An 18,921-nucleotide genomic window follows, 5' to 3' on the forward strand; every position below is an offset into this window, starting at 1 on the left:
AGGCAGGGAAAGCGTCCAACAGGCAAGCCCCAGCTGCGGTACAAAGACGTATGCAAGAGGGACCTGAAAGCCATGGACGTCGATCTTGCTATGATACCTGGTTGATGGGGTTCTGGGATTTCCTCTACTCCCCAAGTCCTGCCCGAGGCTAGGCTTGACTTGTGAGAGTTTGGTCCACCAGGCTGTTGCTCGAAGCGGCCCGCAGGCCCACATACCCGCCACAGCCCGGTTGGTCCGGCACTCCTTGAAGGAAACAATCTAGTTTCCTTTTGAAGATGTCCACGGTTGTTCCTGTAATATTTCTGATGCTCGCTGGTAAGACGTTGAACAACCGTGGACCTCTGATGTTCATACAGTGTTCTCTGATTGTGCCTATGGCACCTCTGCTCTTCACTTATTCTATTCTGCATTTTCTTCCATGTCGTTCACTCCAGTACGTTGTTATTTTACTGTGCAGATTTGTCCCTCCAGTATTTTCCACGTGTATATTATTTGATATCTCTCTCGTCTCCTTTCTAGTGAGTATATTTGGAGAGCTTTGAGACGATCCCAATAATTTAGGTGCTTTATCTCGTCTATGCGTGCCGTATATGTTCTCTGTATTCCCTCATATGGCTATGTGGGAGACACTGGCTGCAGACCGTTCAGCCTGGGGGGGTAGTCTGTTCAAAGAGGTCTCTCCAAGTTCGAGGAGTCACTTGCCAAGGAATCGGAGGCAAAGAGACAGAGAAGGAAGGCCGGTAGCCAGGAAGACAGACCAGAATCGGACTTCGCTTGTGATCAGTGTGGGAAGGACTGCCACTCTCGGATTGGCCTCATCAGTCACACCAGACGCTGCACCAGGATTGACAACTAGGACGCAACTCCATAGTCTCCCGAGACTGAAGGATGTCTAGCTACTACTACTACCTGAATTTACCAGAGGGTCACTATCTCTCAGTGAGGATAGGAAGCCGGCGGCTTGTCAAATGTCCCCTATTTGCCCTGGTGATTTTATCGAGCAATGTTTTATCATTTACGGCTTCGTCGGGAAGGTGGTTCCATAGTTCCCCTGAATTTACTCGAGGGTGGCCCTCGGGTAAATTCAGGTATCTCTCTCTAGCGGTCTCGACGAGGACAGGAAGGTTATCTGGCTTGTCGAAGAAGAGATTGGTTGTTCTTGGTTGCGTAAATGGAAATGGTTGGGTACATTTCCTTTCACCTACCTAATGCGACTATTCATGTGTCCGGACACTGGCGATGGTGTGGTTTTGCCTATTTATTTGACCATATCTTTGCTTTCATTTAAGATATGTTTTCCTTGTAATGTATTTACATTATCGTCTACATCTGTCTTTATTCTGAAATAAAAACCTTTGACGTTACTTTGCATATATGTACATTAATTATAAAATTGATTGGCTTGTGTGCAGGCCTTCACACTCCCTGAGCGAGCCATCAAGTAACTATAAAAAGGCATATATCTTCACTTTCACTTCAGTTATATTTATACCAAAGTATTAACATGCAGCTTATATGTCTTTCTGATGACATAAAAAACTTCGTTTTTTACAATATATAGATTCAATTAACATTGATCTTCAAAAGGTCGTAGTTCCCATCGAAAGGGAGAGCGTCGGCCAAGAAGCCTTGTTTAAAATATGAATATTTTTCCTCTCTAATAAGGTATAATCTCTGTGATGCATTAACACAAACTATTTTATATCTGCCTTTCTGATAACATATACAAATATAATCTTTATTTGTGAATATTTGTTAATTAAGCAATATATCAGAGAGCGTGTAGGGTTCGGTGTTCTATGAACGAAAAGGACATGAGTAGTTTAAATAGCGAACGCATACCAACGAATAACGCTAGTATCTATATAACAAATTTATTGTCATGTGGAATTGATTTAACTTCCAGACACTTTTTTTTAATAAATATTAAATATTTTGTAACTGTTTATGAAAAATATTATTATAAATACACATTCTACTTGTTAATATTACCAATTAAATTTGCGACAATTTGAGCCATGAAATACGACGACTGGATCACTGTGTACAGAAGGCTGATATGGCAGCAAACTCTCCAGGCGACCATATATCTTGGATAAGTCGCTCCACAAAATTGTCGCTTGGACCGTCGACTTTCTATGGCGTCACCTCTCTCATATTTACGTCTCATTTCGTTATGAAATTAGATTATTTCAGAGTAAAAATAGGTTTGATCATGTTCTACGTGTAGCACCAACATTATAGTAAGTAAATATACCATATTTCTTCATTACTTACGTAATGCTAGGACGATTTGTGTAGTTTTGGGCCGATTTGGGCCGATTTGGGTAATTCTATGGACCCACCCCGCGGCCTGGTCGAGGACCGGGCCGCGGGGATACTAGGCCCCGAAATCATCTCAAGATAACCTCAATGGTCCAAGTAGTTGGGCACAATTTACTCACTCCATCCTATTATACTCGTATCCCTTCAATGTGCTCTACAGCATGTATGGTCATACTGGCTTAGGGATTTTTCCTGATACGTAATTAACTTACCTTACAACCTGACACCAGTGCTGAGGATACACACTAGTGGAGCTTGACCTGACATTGGCTGGCATTTGACCAGCACTATTCTGCCCGCGACCACTGCTAATTCAGGATAAGGATTTGGGATGGGACGGGGGAAGAAATGATGCCCAACCACTTGGACGGTCGAGGATTGAACGCTGATCTACATGAAGGGAGACTGTCGCTCTATCGTCCAGCCAAAGCATTATTCTGCAGGTGACTAATCCTAGTCCACCCTAGAGCTAATTATTTCTCAATGGCCAGAGCCACCAATTAATTACTGTCAGAACTGTAGTCAACCTAATAGTCTTGCACCTCTAAGTAAAATATCCTGAGTTTCTGGAGCATAGAACACATTACATGACTGAATAATAGTCCAGGACGAACCGAATTCTCAGACCGTTTCTCCATTTTCTGATGTGTGGTTTGGTCACCATATCTTCACACACATTGTGACATCGTCTTCATCTAGAGCAGAAAGTTTTCTCTCCCAGTGTTCAAGTCACATGTCCCTTGTGCAGATGATTTATCACAATAACGTGGCTGAAGATATAATGACCAAACCACACCTCAGAAAAATGGAGAAACGACGACTTAATGGTCCAGAACGGACCGAAATGTCACTTTTCCATCTTCAGAGTTGTGGTCTGGTCATCATGTTCCTTGATAAAAACCTAAGTGAATCTGATTTCAAATCATTTTTTGTTTTTTTGGCTCTCATAATGACATCCTGAGTGATATCAAGAAACTTTAGAATATTCTCTATCAGATCTATATATCTCTACAGTCTTCCAGGCATGATGCTTTCTTCTGATAATTATCTGTTAAATACTGAATCAAGAGAAAATAAGTAGTGTGTTATGACAACACAACATAAGTGAGTGGAAGTAATAATTCAATGCCTACAAGGGGATGGAAAGAAAAAGGCATCTTGGGCAAATGATCTGCAACTCAAGAGAATGAAATAGAAATATGCGTAACAAACGTTTTCCAGATAACGGGATAATTATTATTAACCGATTAATTAAATCTGAGTTAATGAGGTCCTAAAAGTACTGTGTCTTTGATAACTTTCACGATAGAAGGGATCCACACAAGTGCTGATAGTGTTGTCATATCACACACGGCAATACTTGGAACTAAAGGAATGTTTCCCAGCCTGTCCTCTCGCTTAATAGCAAGTTACATTTAAAGTCCAGATGTTAAAAATGTCCAAATGTTAAAAATGTCCAAATGTTAAAAATGTCCAAATGTTAAAAATGTAAAGTCCAGTTAAAAATGCAAACTATTAGTACAATTTAAAACATGATAATACTACGTTAAAAGATTTCTTCACATTGGCCTCTTTGAGGCCAATGATGTGAGGAGGGACACTTTGACTCTCTGACATTTCTGATTAGGTAAAGACTGTATTTTTGATGCAGCAATAAACTGAGTGCGCGGGCTAAGAGTTGCACATCAAACACCATTAAAATCAGTCATGCAGTAATTGTATCAGTAACAACCTCACTTCAACACTCATTTTCTTGTGAATATATACACATGCAAATTGCTATACAGTTACATTGTAACCACACAAACAAATAAGGAGGTATAGAAATAAAACTGAAATGTTGAAATGCGACAACTTGTTATCTTTTATCATGGAAGTGCTCACTTTTACATAGTTACCAAACTTTAATGATTTTCAATATAATTAGTATTTTGTTGAAAAAATATATATAATTAAATATTTGTATTATACTCAATTGTCATGCTGCAAATTACTGTATATACATGTCCAGCTGCTGATTATAAAAAAATTTAAATTAAAAAAAATATGATTTACATATAACTAAACATTTCAAGTTATAGGCACAAGACAAAATATGAACAAAAAAAATATATTTTTACTAGTTATCTAATAAAAAATAAGTACTTATATTACAAACAAATACATTTTGACTATTTAAAATATTTTATCTTTGTAGTTTCAAATGGCTTTAATACTGCCAGAGCTTAAACAAAATAAAATTGGGTTTAAATACTGTTCAAATTAATTAATTTCATTATCAAATCAACATTTACAGCAACCTCTGCTATACCACTAAAAATTGGGTCAAATGATATTTAACCTAATGTGAGGACACACACACACACACTCGCGCGCGCACACACACACACACAGTATTTTGCCTTTTATCCATTAAACTCTGGCCAACGGTGGGTGAAGTTGTCATGCACACTTAAGTTTTAGTCAAGATAGCACGCAAAATGCGTCATTTCTCTCCGACTTGTGGCCCCCTCCCCCTGTCCCTGCAGGAAGAGCCCATCTAGTGAAGGATTACATGAAATAATGAACCCATCGTGTGCACAACTAGTATATCCCTGCAAACACACAACGTAATGGTCCCTATGATTCCCTCGTTACAACTTGTAATAAAGTTGTTACAAAGGTGTTAAACTTTGTTCGAACATCGCAACAACGTGGAAGTTACGTTGAATCAACGTGGTAGTTACATTGTAACAACGTTGTAGTTGCATTGTAGCAACATGGTAGTTACGTTGTGTGTTTGGCGGGGACTACTATGCTCTTGCCATGCTGGCTGGTACATGCATGAGAACTCTACTCTTGGAGTTAATAATGCAGCTCACTGCCCACAGTACTGTGGTGGGGCCAGCTAATTATCTTTGGTGAAATGTGGCATGAGAATACACTCATGGTAGCCGTAAACAAAACCAATTTTAGAATAATATAAAATAATATTTCAGTTCTATACAAAATACTTCAACATGTGATAAAACCAGCCATATAGGGGTACATCCTAGGTCCTCTTTATGTCATGTATATACAAAAACTAATAATTTTCCAAATGCATGATACTACAACATCTAACAATACTTTGTACTTTTCTAGTGAAAACTAAAGTAAACGTAAAAAAATAATGACTACATTAAAATATTTGTATGTAACCAACTTCAACAATCAGATTAGCTGTTCTCTGCCCCTTTAACCGATTCTCTTCACTTACATGCAAATGATCCCAACCTTAAAATTGACTCAAAAGCAAAATGCACTAAATAGATTCTCGGCATTAATGCCTTTGGAATCTAATAGTCGATATATTTTTGTACAGTGCTATTATTAAGACAGTTCAGAAAATAAAGATGCATTCAAAAAATAATGATAAAATGATTAATTCAACGCTTCATAATTCAACCTGTACTCTCTTCTAATGTGTCCCATTTTATTCCGAAATTGATCAATTTGTTAAAAATAAGACGTACTAGCATTAATAACAATTAAAGCACTGCAATACAGAACGGACTTTTTTCCATGCATTGGCCTCGATGGGATGGGCGAGTTGCTTAGGCTCTTATGCTTGAAGATAGGCAAAACGCATTTTTTGTTTTTTTGTTTACAGTGGTAAGCCGAGAGAACAGGTTTCATCATTATGCAAGTGTCTGCAACCAAATATTGCATCACATTTATAGCTTCAGGCCCTTGCCGACAGCTCAGTAATGTACAATGAAACTAATTAAAATTTATGCAAAAGCACAACTTTAAGTTGTATTCAAAGTTCGTAGCCCAAGATTCCCCGATTGTCTATTGACAGAGATCAAGATCATTTTAAACCATAAGGCAAAGACAGACTAACTTCATTCCTTTTGAAAAGGCAAATATATGGGTTACAGCCTTTGTCTTTAGTATTAACACCTTTTCTACTAACCTATAAGCACACTTATTTCTACACACTGCATTCTAATGAACAATCTGATACCAAATCAAACAATTTTTTTCAGCATATTTAAAAAAATTACCAATAATGCTATGCTATAATCAATTATTAAAGTGAAATATAATTTGATCACAGGAAGGTGATTAAAAAAAAAAGGTATTCCTGGATCAGCATATCTCATATACCAACAAGGTTGTGTGTACCAGAGGTATAACGAATAGTGTGTTGTGACGACTGGAGTGGTGAATGCGGTCGGAATGGAAGGAGAACAGCCTTGTGCGTAATGAATATAGACCGATGGTTGGGAATGTGGAATGGGGGAGGCAAGCTGCACCATCATGAAAGAAGAGGAGTAGAATGGAGGGTGAAAGTAGAAAAGGGTGGGGGGGAGAATAGAATGATGGGGAAGAGTAGAATGATGGGGGAGAGGAGTAGAATGGGGGAGCAGTGCTACAAGATTTGACAAACTCCAGATGAAGCACAAATGGCCCTTAGTGTTTAACCCAAATAAGCACAGTTTAAGTGATTGAAGATGAGAAAGGCTGTAGAGACACCAGAAACAATTATCATCACAAATGTAAGGTCATTTTAGAAAGAGAAAAGAGCCTGAACTAGGATATAAATCCAGTACAGTACTAACAGCAGCAGCACAACAGGGTAATCCAGCCATCATAATGCAAACCGACAAATATAACGTACCGTAATTTTTTCATAAAAACAAAAACTCTCAAGGCAATCTACACAGCCTATTGAAGAGGAGGAGGACCATTAAGAAGGACTGAAGATAAGTACAGTATTTATCAAAAGAAAGCACCAAGGCAGAGAGACTACATAGCACCATGTGTATTGCAAAAAGACATTCAAGAGGCTAAACATCACTCAGGATGTAAATAAGAGAACAAAATAACGTAAGGCAAACGCCATCAAGGGTATCACATGTGCCAAGGATTCTATCGAGGGATAGGTGACTCAGAAGGACACTAGGAAAGCGACATAAACAATTATCCAGAAAATTGAGACATTCTACAAGGATGTGCATGACAATAATTGGGACAATGCAGTTTGGATACGTTCCATTAAGTGTCTATGAGAGCTAAAAATATGTATTTACTATTTGTGTCTGCAGAATTGAGCTACAGTATTTAGCTCTTGGACCCTGCCTTTCTAAATGCATGTGTGACCAATACACAACTTGGCCAGAGCCATTTCTCACCATCTACAGTATTATGGTGGTAGGAGGAAAGCAAAGGAAAAAGATCACTTTTACGAGTGCACAACTTGTCACCTGTAATGCCAGCCCAATGACCTTGCAACTGTCACAGTTTGAGGAATGAATGACTGGATAAGTAAGTAATTATCAAATGAAGGCACCAAACCGGGAAGGCTATGTAGCACCATCAAATGTGCGGAATAATCAGAGGGCGCTAAATATCACTAAGGATGCCAATATGAGAACAAAAACGCATAAGGCGAACGATATCAAAAGTATCCGAGTCACCAAGAATTCTATTGAGGGACAGGTGACCGCGAGGGGCGGTCGGAAAGCAAGATACACGCTCGTCCTGGAAGTCAGGACATTCAAGAAGGTCATGCACGACTGTAAGAGGGACAATGCAATTAGGACAATAAGGAGCAAGCAAGTAAGTAAGTAATTATCAAAAGAAGGCACCAAACCGGGAAGGCTACGTAGCACCATCAAAGACGCAAAATAATCAGAGGGCGCTAAATATCACCAAGGATGCCAATACGAGAACAAAAACGCATAAGGCGAACGATATCAAAAGTATCCGAGTCACCAAGAAATCTATCGAGGGACAGGCGACCACGAGGGGCGGTCGGAAAGCAAGATACACGCTCGTCCTGGAAGTCAGGACATTCAAGAAGGACATGCACGACTGTAAGAGGGACAATGCAATTAGGACAATAAGGAGCAAGGCGGCGCTCCATCAAGTGACTGTGGGTTAAGCCAGTATGGCCAATACACGAATGACTGGATAGAAACAAGAATAAAGAATCCCTTTCTGGGAAGAAGATGAGTATAGGATGTGAGGAAGAGGAAAGGTGGTATTATATGAGGATGGCAGTGATCCGTAATAGTGGTTGTAGAAGTATGTAACAGTACGCACTGGAGTATCAAATTACACAATGAAAACTAAACCCGTCATCAGAAAATGAGGAGAGGATGACGTTTTGGTCCATCCTGGGGCCAGATTCACGAAGCAGTTACGCAAGTACTTACAAACCTGTCCATCTTTTCTTAATCTTTGGCAGCTTTATTTACATTTATTAAACAGTTAATGAGCTCCGAAGCACCAGGAGGCTGTTTATAACAATAACAACAGTTGATTGGCGAGTTTTCATGCTTGTAAACTGTTTAATAAATGTAACCAAAGCCGTCAAAGAGTGAGGAAGGATGTACACGTTCGTAAGTACTTGCGAAACTGCTTTGTAAATCTGGCTCCTGGACCACAATCGACTTGATAATGGTTCAAGACGGACCGAAACGCTGTCTCCTCATTTTCTGGTGTGGGGTTTAGTCCTCACATCTCAAGCCACGTTATTGTGACTCATCGTCTGTAAATTACACAATAGTCTAGAGGAAAGAGGGATGGGGTATTAGGTATGGCCAGACAGAAGACTATACATTTTTTAAGTACAGTAGTTTTATAAAGTGGATTCTGGAGATTTTGAAGAGGCCTTATATATATATATATATATATATATATATATATATATATATATATATATATATATAAAAAAATGGCTCGTGCATTTTAGTGAAACTGATCGTACGTAGACCAGACTACTGGGAACATCCCATGACATCACGATGCAGACGTTACAGTTTGATCCAGCTATGCTTATTTGTTTTTGAGATAACGCTAAAGGTCTCCTGTGATAAATTTTTGATAAGATCTGCCAACACGATTATTACATTGCTCAATAACAATAACGAACTTCTTGCACTACTATACACAAGTGTTCAAATTTTGCAAGGTTATTCTTCACATTTTCCATGATCTATCTTCAAGTTATCTTGAGATGATTTCGGGGCTTGGCGTCCCCGCGGCCCGGTCCTCGACCAGGCCTCCTTTTTTGTTACACATCCCCCAGGAAACAGCCCGTAGCAGCTGTCTAACTCCCAGGTACCTATTTACTGCTAGATGAACAGGAGCATCAGGGGTGAAAGAAACTCTGCCCATTTGTTTCCACCTCCACCGGGGATTGAACCCAGAACCTCTGAACTATGAATCTCAAACGCTGTCCACTCAGCTGTCAAGACCGCTCCAAACTCCCCAAATAAAAGTGAAAACCATAACCCATGGCATCCCTAATTAGCTAAGTATATAAATCATCTTTTTACATTTCTGATGCCTTTTTCCTCTGAGAACTTTGCTTCCTCAAGGGGGCTGGCCACATGCAGAATCTTCTCCAGTGATTAAAAAAGAAAATGGTTAAAAAAAGAAAACAGGAACATGTGCAAAGAATGAGGACTACCCAAGAAAGACAGCGGAAAGTTAAAATGAAAATATGTTAGTTAAAAAGAGAAATATTGAGAAAGAAAGATAAAGAGCAAACTACCCAGTGGCACTGCTATATAAATGGGGCCAAAGAATGAAACTAATGGAAAAATGGGTAGAACACTTTCTGTCCTGTCCACACGAATAGTCAAGGTCAATTACTTTATTACTGTGATAGGATATAAATAAATTGCAAGCACAAACACAACCAAACGGTATACGTTTTGGTGCTACTTAGAAACTCGGGATGTGTTACATATATGGCTTGTGCATCATATATATACATATAATATATATAACATCTGAATCATATATGAGACACATGGGCAAGTTTTTCTCGTTGGACTATTTCAAGGCTTCAACCCACCAACTAAATCAGGTATAACTTTTACAGTAAAAAAGAGTTCACTAAATGCAAAGGAACAAGCACAATTGTCAGATACTTGCTATTTAAAATTTTGTGGTAATACGCAAATCCCCTATTTTGGGTGCACTTGTAGTATTATGCACATAAAATATACCAAAATCAACAAATTATATATATATATATATATATATTAATTTAATTGCAAACATTTCATTAGCATCTTGTCCAAACTGACGACAAGTGCTAATCGTACAGTATAAAACCCATTAAAGTACTTTATTGTTAACTTATAACGAACTATCATTGCTAACAAAGAAACTGTAAGCTTCAATAAAATAGTGTTATGCTTGTAAGTGGAGATCTGGCAGTCACATACGCATCCCAATGTTGCACATTACCTAGGGAGGGTCAGGGAGCCCATTGCAATGCCAATCCAGCATTTACCAGGGCAAACAGCCCAGGCTAGGCCAAGTAACTGCCATGGATGGCTTGGAGGTGGATAGAGGTGGCATACGTAGGGTGGGGGTGATGAGCACTAGAGGAGTGCGGGATATCCTACATGCATCACGTCTCGAGGGTCAGGTACACAATGCCAAGCCAAAACACTCGGCCAAAGCTTCACGTGCTCACAAGTAGGTAGACTCGCCTGCAAAAGTCAAAGCTCCGGTGTTACTTAAAAAAGCTCACTTCAAAATATAAAAATTAAACCACAGTGTTGTACCCAGCAATGTGTATAATGAAGTCAAATTATTCTTGTCTAATTAATTTTACACCACTTCATGTTATACAATTTTATTTCATTATACACACTTCTTAACCATGGTGAGTACTGTTCACAAGAGATATTACACATTCCACATGAAGAATGTCATTCAGCCAAAAATGTGAAACATATTTACACAGTATTACAATTAGGTACAGTAAACTGCCAAACATGCAATGTTGCGAGTGCTCTTAGTAAAGATGCATGCATTCCCGACAAGTTAAGCATGCGTACACACCGTGCATCTACTCTGAGAAAACTCTAAGAGGCATAATACTAGTGACGCTATGAAGAAGATGCCTTATACACAGAAGCAAGAGTGAGATTGCTTTAAGAAAGACCATACAATAGGACAGATAAAGGCAGATTTAATATAAACATCTTTAATGAGGATTTTCAATTAAGTGTGACATTGTTAGTAATTTAAAGCCTTCATTAAAACTAGACATCTGCCTACAAAGTATTGACAATTATATCCTAATTACATGCTAATAAAGGCTTAAACTGACTGACTATATCACAAATAAACATGTTCTACACAGAGTAGGAACCTCTAGCTGTATGAAATTTACAAAATATTTTCCTTATGCGTCAACATCTAAGAACCTGTAACACCACTCTTAGCTATCAGTAGTGCTCTATTATAACTTGAACAATGAGTACGGTTTCATGAGATCTCAAAATGTATATACAATAGAGAGTGATTATCACGCACTCCATTGCCACCTCCACAAAAGAGGCAGGATAAGGGGACATCAGGGGGGGATGAGGGGAATAATTAGCATAGCAACTTTTATAAAATATCTATACAATTTTTAGCCAAAGCAAAACCTTCAACATCTACAAAATACAAGTTAAATATTTAAAAAATCCTATGAATACCTGTTAAAAAAAAAAACTTGAGAAATGCACCATTTTACAGTGTGGAGCACTCTAAATGAACCCAGGAACACATGGTCAGACCACATGTTTGTGCTCAGTATGCCAGTCTCTAAGCTGCAATCAAAGTGGACATTAGTGAGTGACAAGTCCAGCCACATACAAAGATTAAATTTATTACAGTAATAATAACAAGCATTCTGACATACCCAGGCAAGAACAACAATTCCCAATTGTTGACCAGACCACACACTAGAAGTTGAAGGGACGACGACGTTTCGGTCCGTCCTGGACCATTCTCAAGTCGATTGGCTTGAATCGACTTGAGAATGGTCCAGGACGGACCGAAACGTCGTCGTCCCTTCAACTTCTAGTGTGTGGTCTGGTCAACATACTTCAGCCACGTTATTGTGACTCATCGCCTGCAACAATTCCCAATTGTTAATGCACCGTCTTGACAGTCGGAAAATAACCTGTCATTTACATTAGATAAATACACTTAACCAGGACCTATCTTTTAAAACATTAAAATAAGCAAACTTCTCTCTTCACAGTTACGGACTGTTATTCCTCCAAGTGAACTAACCGTATGCACGACACTAAACTCTTTCTGTGCACCTAAAGTGAAAATTAATAATTAGCAAAGATTAGAAAATTAACGAAAGCATAGGTAGCCAATGTTAGTGCACTACTATGTGATGTTTGATACAGCTAAGCTGAAAATGACGGAGAGAGTGAAAAGAAGAGAGAGAGAGAGAGAGCACGTGCGAAAATGTGCGAATGTGAGAGCTTGATAGAGGAGAAAGGGGGGGGGGGGGAGGATGCCTGCATTATTAATTACATTTGTACCCAAACCTTTCAGGATTGATTTCTAATGAAGGTTGATTTAAAAAATTATCTAAGGGCCAAAGTCAATGGAGTTTCACTGATAAGGAGGTAATCTTTGTAGTATGTAGCCTGATGACCTTCCAACATATTTGGCCAAACTCAATTATCCTGTTATGCTGGGAAAATATAACAAATGAACCTCTAAAATTTGATTCAGTACTAAATTCAATTTGCAAGCTACAGTACTTACATTTAAGCACAGAGCAACTTACTAACAACAAACTGTTACTTGGGGAGAACTTGGACCTATCTTGAGATCTTGAGGTTATCTTGAGATGATTTCGGGGCTTTTAGTGTCCCCGCGGCCCGGTCCTCGACCAGGCCTCCACCCCCAGGAAGCAGCCCGTGACAGCTGACTAACACCCAGGTACCTATTTTACTGCTAGGTAACAGGGGCATAGGGTGAAAGAAACTCTGCCCATTGTTTCTCGCCGGCACCTGGGATCGAACCCAGGACCACAGGATCACAAGTCCAGCGTGCTGTTCGCTCGGCCGACCGGCTCCCCGGTCGACCTAGAGTCCAAAAACTAAATTTACGCAAGATGACCCAACCACTTTGACTGGACAGTACAGCGACACCTAGCAGGTCAGTGTTCAGTCCCCCAATCATCTAAGTGGTTGGGCACCATTCCCTTTATCCTATCCCAGATCCTTGTCTCGTATTCCTTTCGTGTGCTACACAGTCGTTCGTCTTTAGTACTTTTTTGTGATGTTACCTTACATAGCCAATTACCCATTAGTTAGCCTGCCTTTGGGAAGCACTTTAAACAATGCGAGAGTGGCTTGAGACTTCCCTGAGAATAACGATCTCACACAAATGCTCAAGTCCCCCTCCAATTCGAGTAATGATATCTAAATGGTTTAACACTTAAGGAATAGCTATACATTATAGATTATCTCCATCTTAATTCCAATACAGCAACAACAATATGACCACACAATATAATGTTAAAACTATCATTATCATCATCTTTCTCCAAAATATATTTGTTAAATGCTATGACAAAATGGCAGTTATAGTTCAATGGAAAGCTACAGATACAGTGTAAACACCACAAATTTCTAGTTTACTGACCAAAAACAAAGGTGTTATTTGTATAACTAACAAAGACTTGTTCAACAAACCAAATCTATCATGCTATAAAACTATATAGGCCTGAAGCAATTTTTTTTAACTTGGATAAATTTTATCGATTTGTATTTTCCTGTACTGTAATAATACTGGCCTTCTAAATACAAAATTTTACTTTCTTGTCAGTACAAACAAGTAAGCCGCTACATAGCTATGTTCCCAGCATAAACAAGCCCCCTACATAGCTATGTTCCCAGCATAAACAAGTAATCCCCCTACATAGCTATGTTCCCAGCATAAACAAGTAATCCCCCTACATAGCTATGTTCCCAGCATAAACAAGTAATCCCCCTACATAGCTATGTTCCCAGCATAAACAAGCCCCCTACATAGCTATGTTCCCAGCATAAACAAGTAATCCCCCTACATAGCTATGTTCCCAGCATAAACAAGCCCCCTACATAGCTATGTTCCCAGCATAAACAAGTAATCCCCCTACATAGCTATGTTCCCAGCATAAACAAGCCCCCTACATAGCTATGTTCCCAGCATAAACAAGTAATCCCCCTACATAGCTATGTTCCCAGCATAAACAAGCCCCCTACATAGCTATGTTCCCAGCATAAACAAGTAATCCCCCTACATAGCTATGTTCCCAGCATAAACAAGCCCCCTACATAGCTATGTTCCCAGCATAAACAAGCCCCCTACATAACTATGTTCCCAGCATAAACAAGTAATCCCCCTACATAGCTATGTTCCCAGCATAAACAAGCCCCCTACATAGCTATGTTCCCAGCATAAACAAGTAATCCCCCTACATAGCTATGTTCCCAGCATAAACAAGCCCCCTACATAGCTATGTTCCCAGCATAAACAAGTAATCCCCCTACATAGCTATGTTCCCAGCATAAACAAGCCCCCTACATAACTATGTTCCCAGCATAAACAAGTAATCCCCCTACATAGCTATGTTCCCAGCATAAACAAGCCCCCTACATAGCTATGTTCCCAGCATAAACAAGCCCCCTACATAGCTATGTTCCCAGCATAAACAAGTAATCCCCCTACATAGCTATGTTCCCAGCATAAACAAGCCCCCTACATAGCTATGTTCCCAGCATAAACAAGTAATCCCCCTACATAGCTATGTTCCCAGCATAAACAAGCCCCCTACATAGCTATGTTCCCAGCATAAACAAGTAATCCCCCTACATAGCTATGTTCCCAGCATAAACAAGCCCCCTACATAGCTATGTTCCCAGCATAAACAAGTAATCCCCCTACATAGCTATGTTCCCAGCATAAACAAGCCCCCTACATAGCTATGTTCCCAGCATAAACAAGCCCCCTACATAGCTATGTTCCCAGCATAAACAAGCCCCCTACATAGCTATGTTCCCAGCATAAACAAGCCCCCTACATAGCTATGTTCCCAGCATAAACAAGTAATCCCCCTACATAGCTATGTTCCCAGCATAAACAAGCCCCCTACATAGCTATGTTCCCAGCATAAACAAGTAATCCCCCTACATAGCTATGTTCCCAGCATAAACAAGCCCCCTACATAGCTATGTTCCCAGCATAAACAAGCCCCCTACATAGCTATGTTCCCAGCATAAACAAGCCCCCTACATAGCTATGTTCCCAGCATAAACAAGCCCCCTACATAGCTATGTTCCCAGCATAAACAAGCCCCCTACATAGCTATGTTCCCAGCATAAACAAGCCCCCTACATAGCTATGTTCTCAGCATAAATAAGTAAGCCCCCTACACAGCTAGAAAATCCCCAGATTTAAAAACTAGGTGTACAAATCTTAAAACAAAATGTGCATTTCAAAATGTAATGTAACACCTCCATGTGGTCAGATATAGATTAAGATAAAGTAAAAAAAAAATCTTAGTGATACTTGGGACTTGGAAGAGAACAAAAAAAAAATCAGGCAAGGCAGCTCTTTCTACTTCCATTGACCTGTGTTTCACTCTTACCACCTCATAATTACGTAAACCCTTCCTCCATCACACACTCGGCATAAATACAGGGAGTCGACATCAAACCGTTCCAAATCTTTGATTTACAGCATTATTTATATACAAAATTTAAGATATAATTGATCATACTACACACTGAAATCACAATTCCGTGATATAGCTATGAGAAAATACTGGTCCAGTCAGCCCTCCTATGTGGGGGAGTTCAGACCTGCTGTAGACCTGAGGAGTTCAGAGCTTTTTTTTTTTTTTTTTTTTTTTTGGCAGGGATATTCCTGCACGGGCCCTAAGCCTCTGGCTGGCCCACTAAGTGTTGCTTGTTTCTGTTTTACTTGGGTGGAGTATGAGTATTTACAACTCGTATGGTCGCTTCAGTAAGATTTTGCCATGTGTGTTTAACAACTTCTTCTGCTCTGTTGAATCTAAGTTGAAATCTTAATGGGTTTGTAACTGTGCACTGTGTTAGATAATGTACCAGTGGTCTGTCGGGCATTTCTCCACAGTGTTGACATTTCCTCTCATCTTCCGGAACCTGTAAGCCTATTTCTCATGCACATGGGTATCCAAGCCTGATGCGATGTAAGTGTACTTTTGTTGCTCTACTGCTCCCTTTCATCAAACCAAGTGGTTCGTAGTTGGTTGAATTCTTGTGCCAACCCGCAGATCCTGATGTTGTAACTGCTGTGTTGTGGTCAATGTACATCTTTTGCATTGCTCTGTTTCTAATTACTTTCTTAATCCGTGATAGACTCTGTGGTATGTAAATGTCTACATTTCTTCTCTTAGTTGCAAGTTTTGCAGCTTCATCTGCAATGTCATTTCCTATTATTCCCACATGACTTGGCACCCTAAGGATTGGATCCCATCATCCGGCTGCACTATTTCCTCATGCGCTGCATTTTGCTTAAAAACAAATTATACAAACACTAGTTATATTTGATTGAAAATATTCAATATGAGTATACTCTGATTTGAGAATACACACAATGCTGTGATTCAAAGCAGTAAAGGTTTCATGTCAACTGTATAAATTAACTCACATTTACAAACACATGTCAAGAAAATGAGGGCTATGTCCCAATGAACACTTTTAATAGCGAAGAACAACTTTACAAACCACTCAAACCAATATAAACAGGGACCTAATTTATACTAAACTTGTTTACTACTGTATAAAAGTACTGTATTCATAAAATACAGTATATGTACAACTGATAATCATAATGCTTTCCAAAGAGCAATGAAGGTAGGGCCAGAACAACATGGTAAGGAAACAGCCAACATTAATGATTTGGGTTGCTATCCAAATTTAATAAAAAATACTATGTGAAATAATAGGTCTGGTTCTATACAATATAGCACGACAATTTTTCTGTTAAAAAACTGCAAATAAAACGCCCCTATGTACCAAACATTGCACTTGTTGCAAGCTTTGGCTCTAACCTCCTTAAAAAGGGTTGTACCTATGTCTTAAATTCATAAAAACATCGTCTCTAGTGTAACATTTCTGGGGAAAAAAAAAAATCTTTGGCCTATAAGGAGCCGCATTGAACATTACTTTTTCCATCTTATTAAATCCAATATTACAATAAATGTTTCTTTACTCACAAAAGAATGAAGTATAAAGATATTATCTTCAACATTCAATCATTTTTAACATGAAACAGCTGTAACTAATACTTCCAGACCTTATTTAAGAGGGGGGGGGGGGGGGAGGGGTGTCTTAAAACATCTTTTCCTCTCCATTATCAAATCCTCTTGGAAGCAGGTTATATAACAGTGGCAGCACTGGAATTGTTGTTTTTCTCTCTCTATTGTTCGTTACAGACTAGTACTATACTATCTTTAGAATATCCAACTAAAGCCTTTACCTATTCAACCTTTCCCGGCTGAAACATAAACTAATTTTGAACTAGTATCATTCCTTAATAAGCCAAACAAGACTTACAGAACTTTGTGTCAATAATAATAGCTTTCAAATAACATGGCTTAACATAATAAGGAAACTTTCCCAACGCGACCACAAAATAAATCATTTTCGCTAGGAGTGCATCAACAAGCACACAAATTGCAGGTAAAGGATAATATCCAGAGGTTGAAAATGGGAAACAGATTCACGGAAAATGAAAAGGAAATGTGTGAAACATTAAATGAAAAGTTCCAAAGTGTGTTTGTACAAAATGAAATATTCAGAGAACCAGACACAATAAGAATTCCAGAGAACAACATAGAGCGGATAGAGGTGTCTAGAGATGAAGTGGAAAATATGCTAAAGGAGCTCGGGAGGAACAAAGCAGCTGGCCCAGATGGCGTTTCACCATGGGTTCTGAGAGAATGTGCATCTGAGCTCAGCATTCCACTTCACCTGATCTTTCAGGCATCCCTGTGTACAGGAATCGTAGCAGACGTGTGGAAACAGGCTAACATAGTTCCAATCTACAAAAGTGGCAGCAGGGAAGACCCCCTCAATTATAGACCTGTATCATTGACAAGTGTAATAGTGAAAGTATTGGAAAAGCTAATCAAAACTAAATGGGTAGAACACCTGGAGAGAAATGATATAATATCAGACAGACAGTATGGTTTTCGATCAGGAAGATCCTGTGTATCGAATTTACTCAGTTTCTATGATCGGGCCACAGAGATATTACAGGAAAGAGATGGCTGGGTTGACTGCATCTATCTGGACCTAAAAAAGGCTTTCGACAGAGTTCCACATAAGAGGTTGTTCTGGAAACTGGAAAATATTGGAGGGGTGACAGGTAAGCTTCTATCATGGATGAAAAATTTTCTGACTGATAGAAAAATGAGGGCAGTAATCAGAGGCAATGTATCGGAATGGAGAAATGTCACAAGTGGAGTACCACAGGGTTCAGTTCTTGCACCAGTGATGTTTATTGTGTACATAAATGATCTACCAGTTGGTATACAGAATTATATGAACATGTTTGCTGATGATGCTAAGATAATAGGAAGGATAAGAAATTTAGATGACTGTCATGCCCTTCAAGAAGACCTGGACAAAATAAGTATATGGAGCACCACTTGGCAAATGGAATTTAATGTTAATAAATGTCATGTTATGGAATGTGGAATAGGAGAACATAGACCCCACACAACCTATATATTATGTGAGAAATCTTTAAAGAATTCTGATAAAGAAAGAG

General features: G+C 39.1%; 1 protein-coding gene across 9 annotated transcripts in view; it reads right to left on the reverse strand.

Moving 5' to 3' along the window:
- Positions 1–4,165: 4,165 nt before the first annotated feature.
- The window catches only part of LOC123774433 (phosphatidylinositol 3,4,5-trisphosphate 3-phosphatase and dual-specificity protein phosphatase PTEN), an 82,493-nt gene continuing 67,737 nt past the window's right edge, over positions 4,166–18,921 (reverse strand). For all 9 annotated transcript variants that reach the window (XR_011223431.1, XR_011223437.1, XM_069307865.1 and 6 more), the window contains one exon: positions 4,166–10,805. Coding sequence is in view for 3 of the 9 variants with exons in the window: in XM_045768755.2 (XP_045624711.1) it covers positions 10,778–10,805 (28 nt within the window). In the remaining 6 variants the exon portion in view is untranslated. The remainder of the gene's footprint in view (positions 10,806–18,921) is intronic.

This window comes from Procambarus clarkii, chromosome 61 (genome assembly GCF_040958095.1).
Source record: "Procambarus clarkii isolate CNS0578487 chromosome 61, FALCON_Pclarkii_2.0, whole genome shotgun sequence".
NCBI classification, from domain to species: domain Eukaryota; kingdom Metazoa; phylum Arthropoda; class Malacostraca; order Decapoda; family Cambaridae; genus Procambarus; species Procambarus clarkii.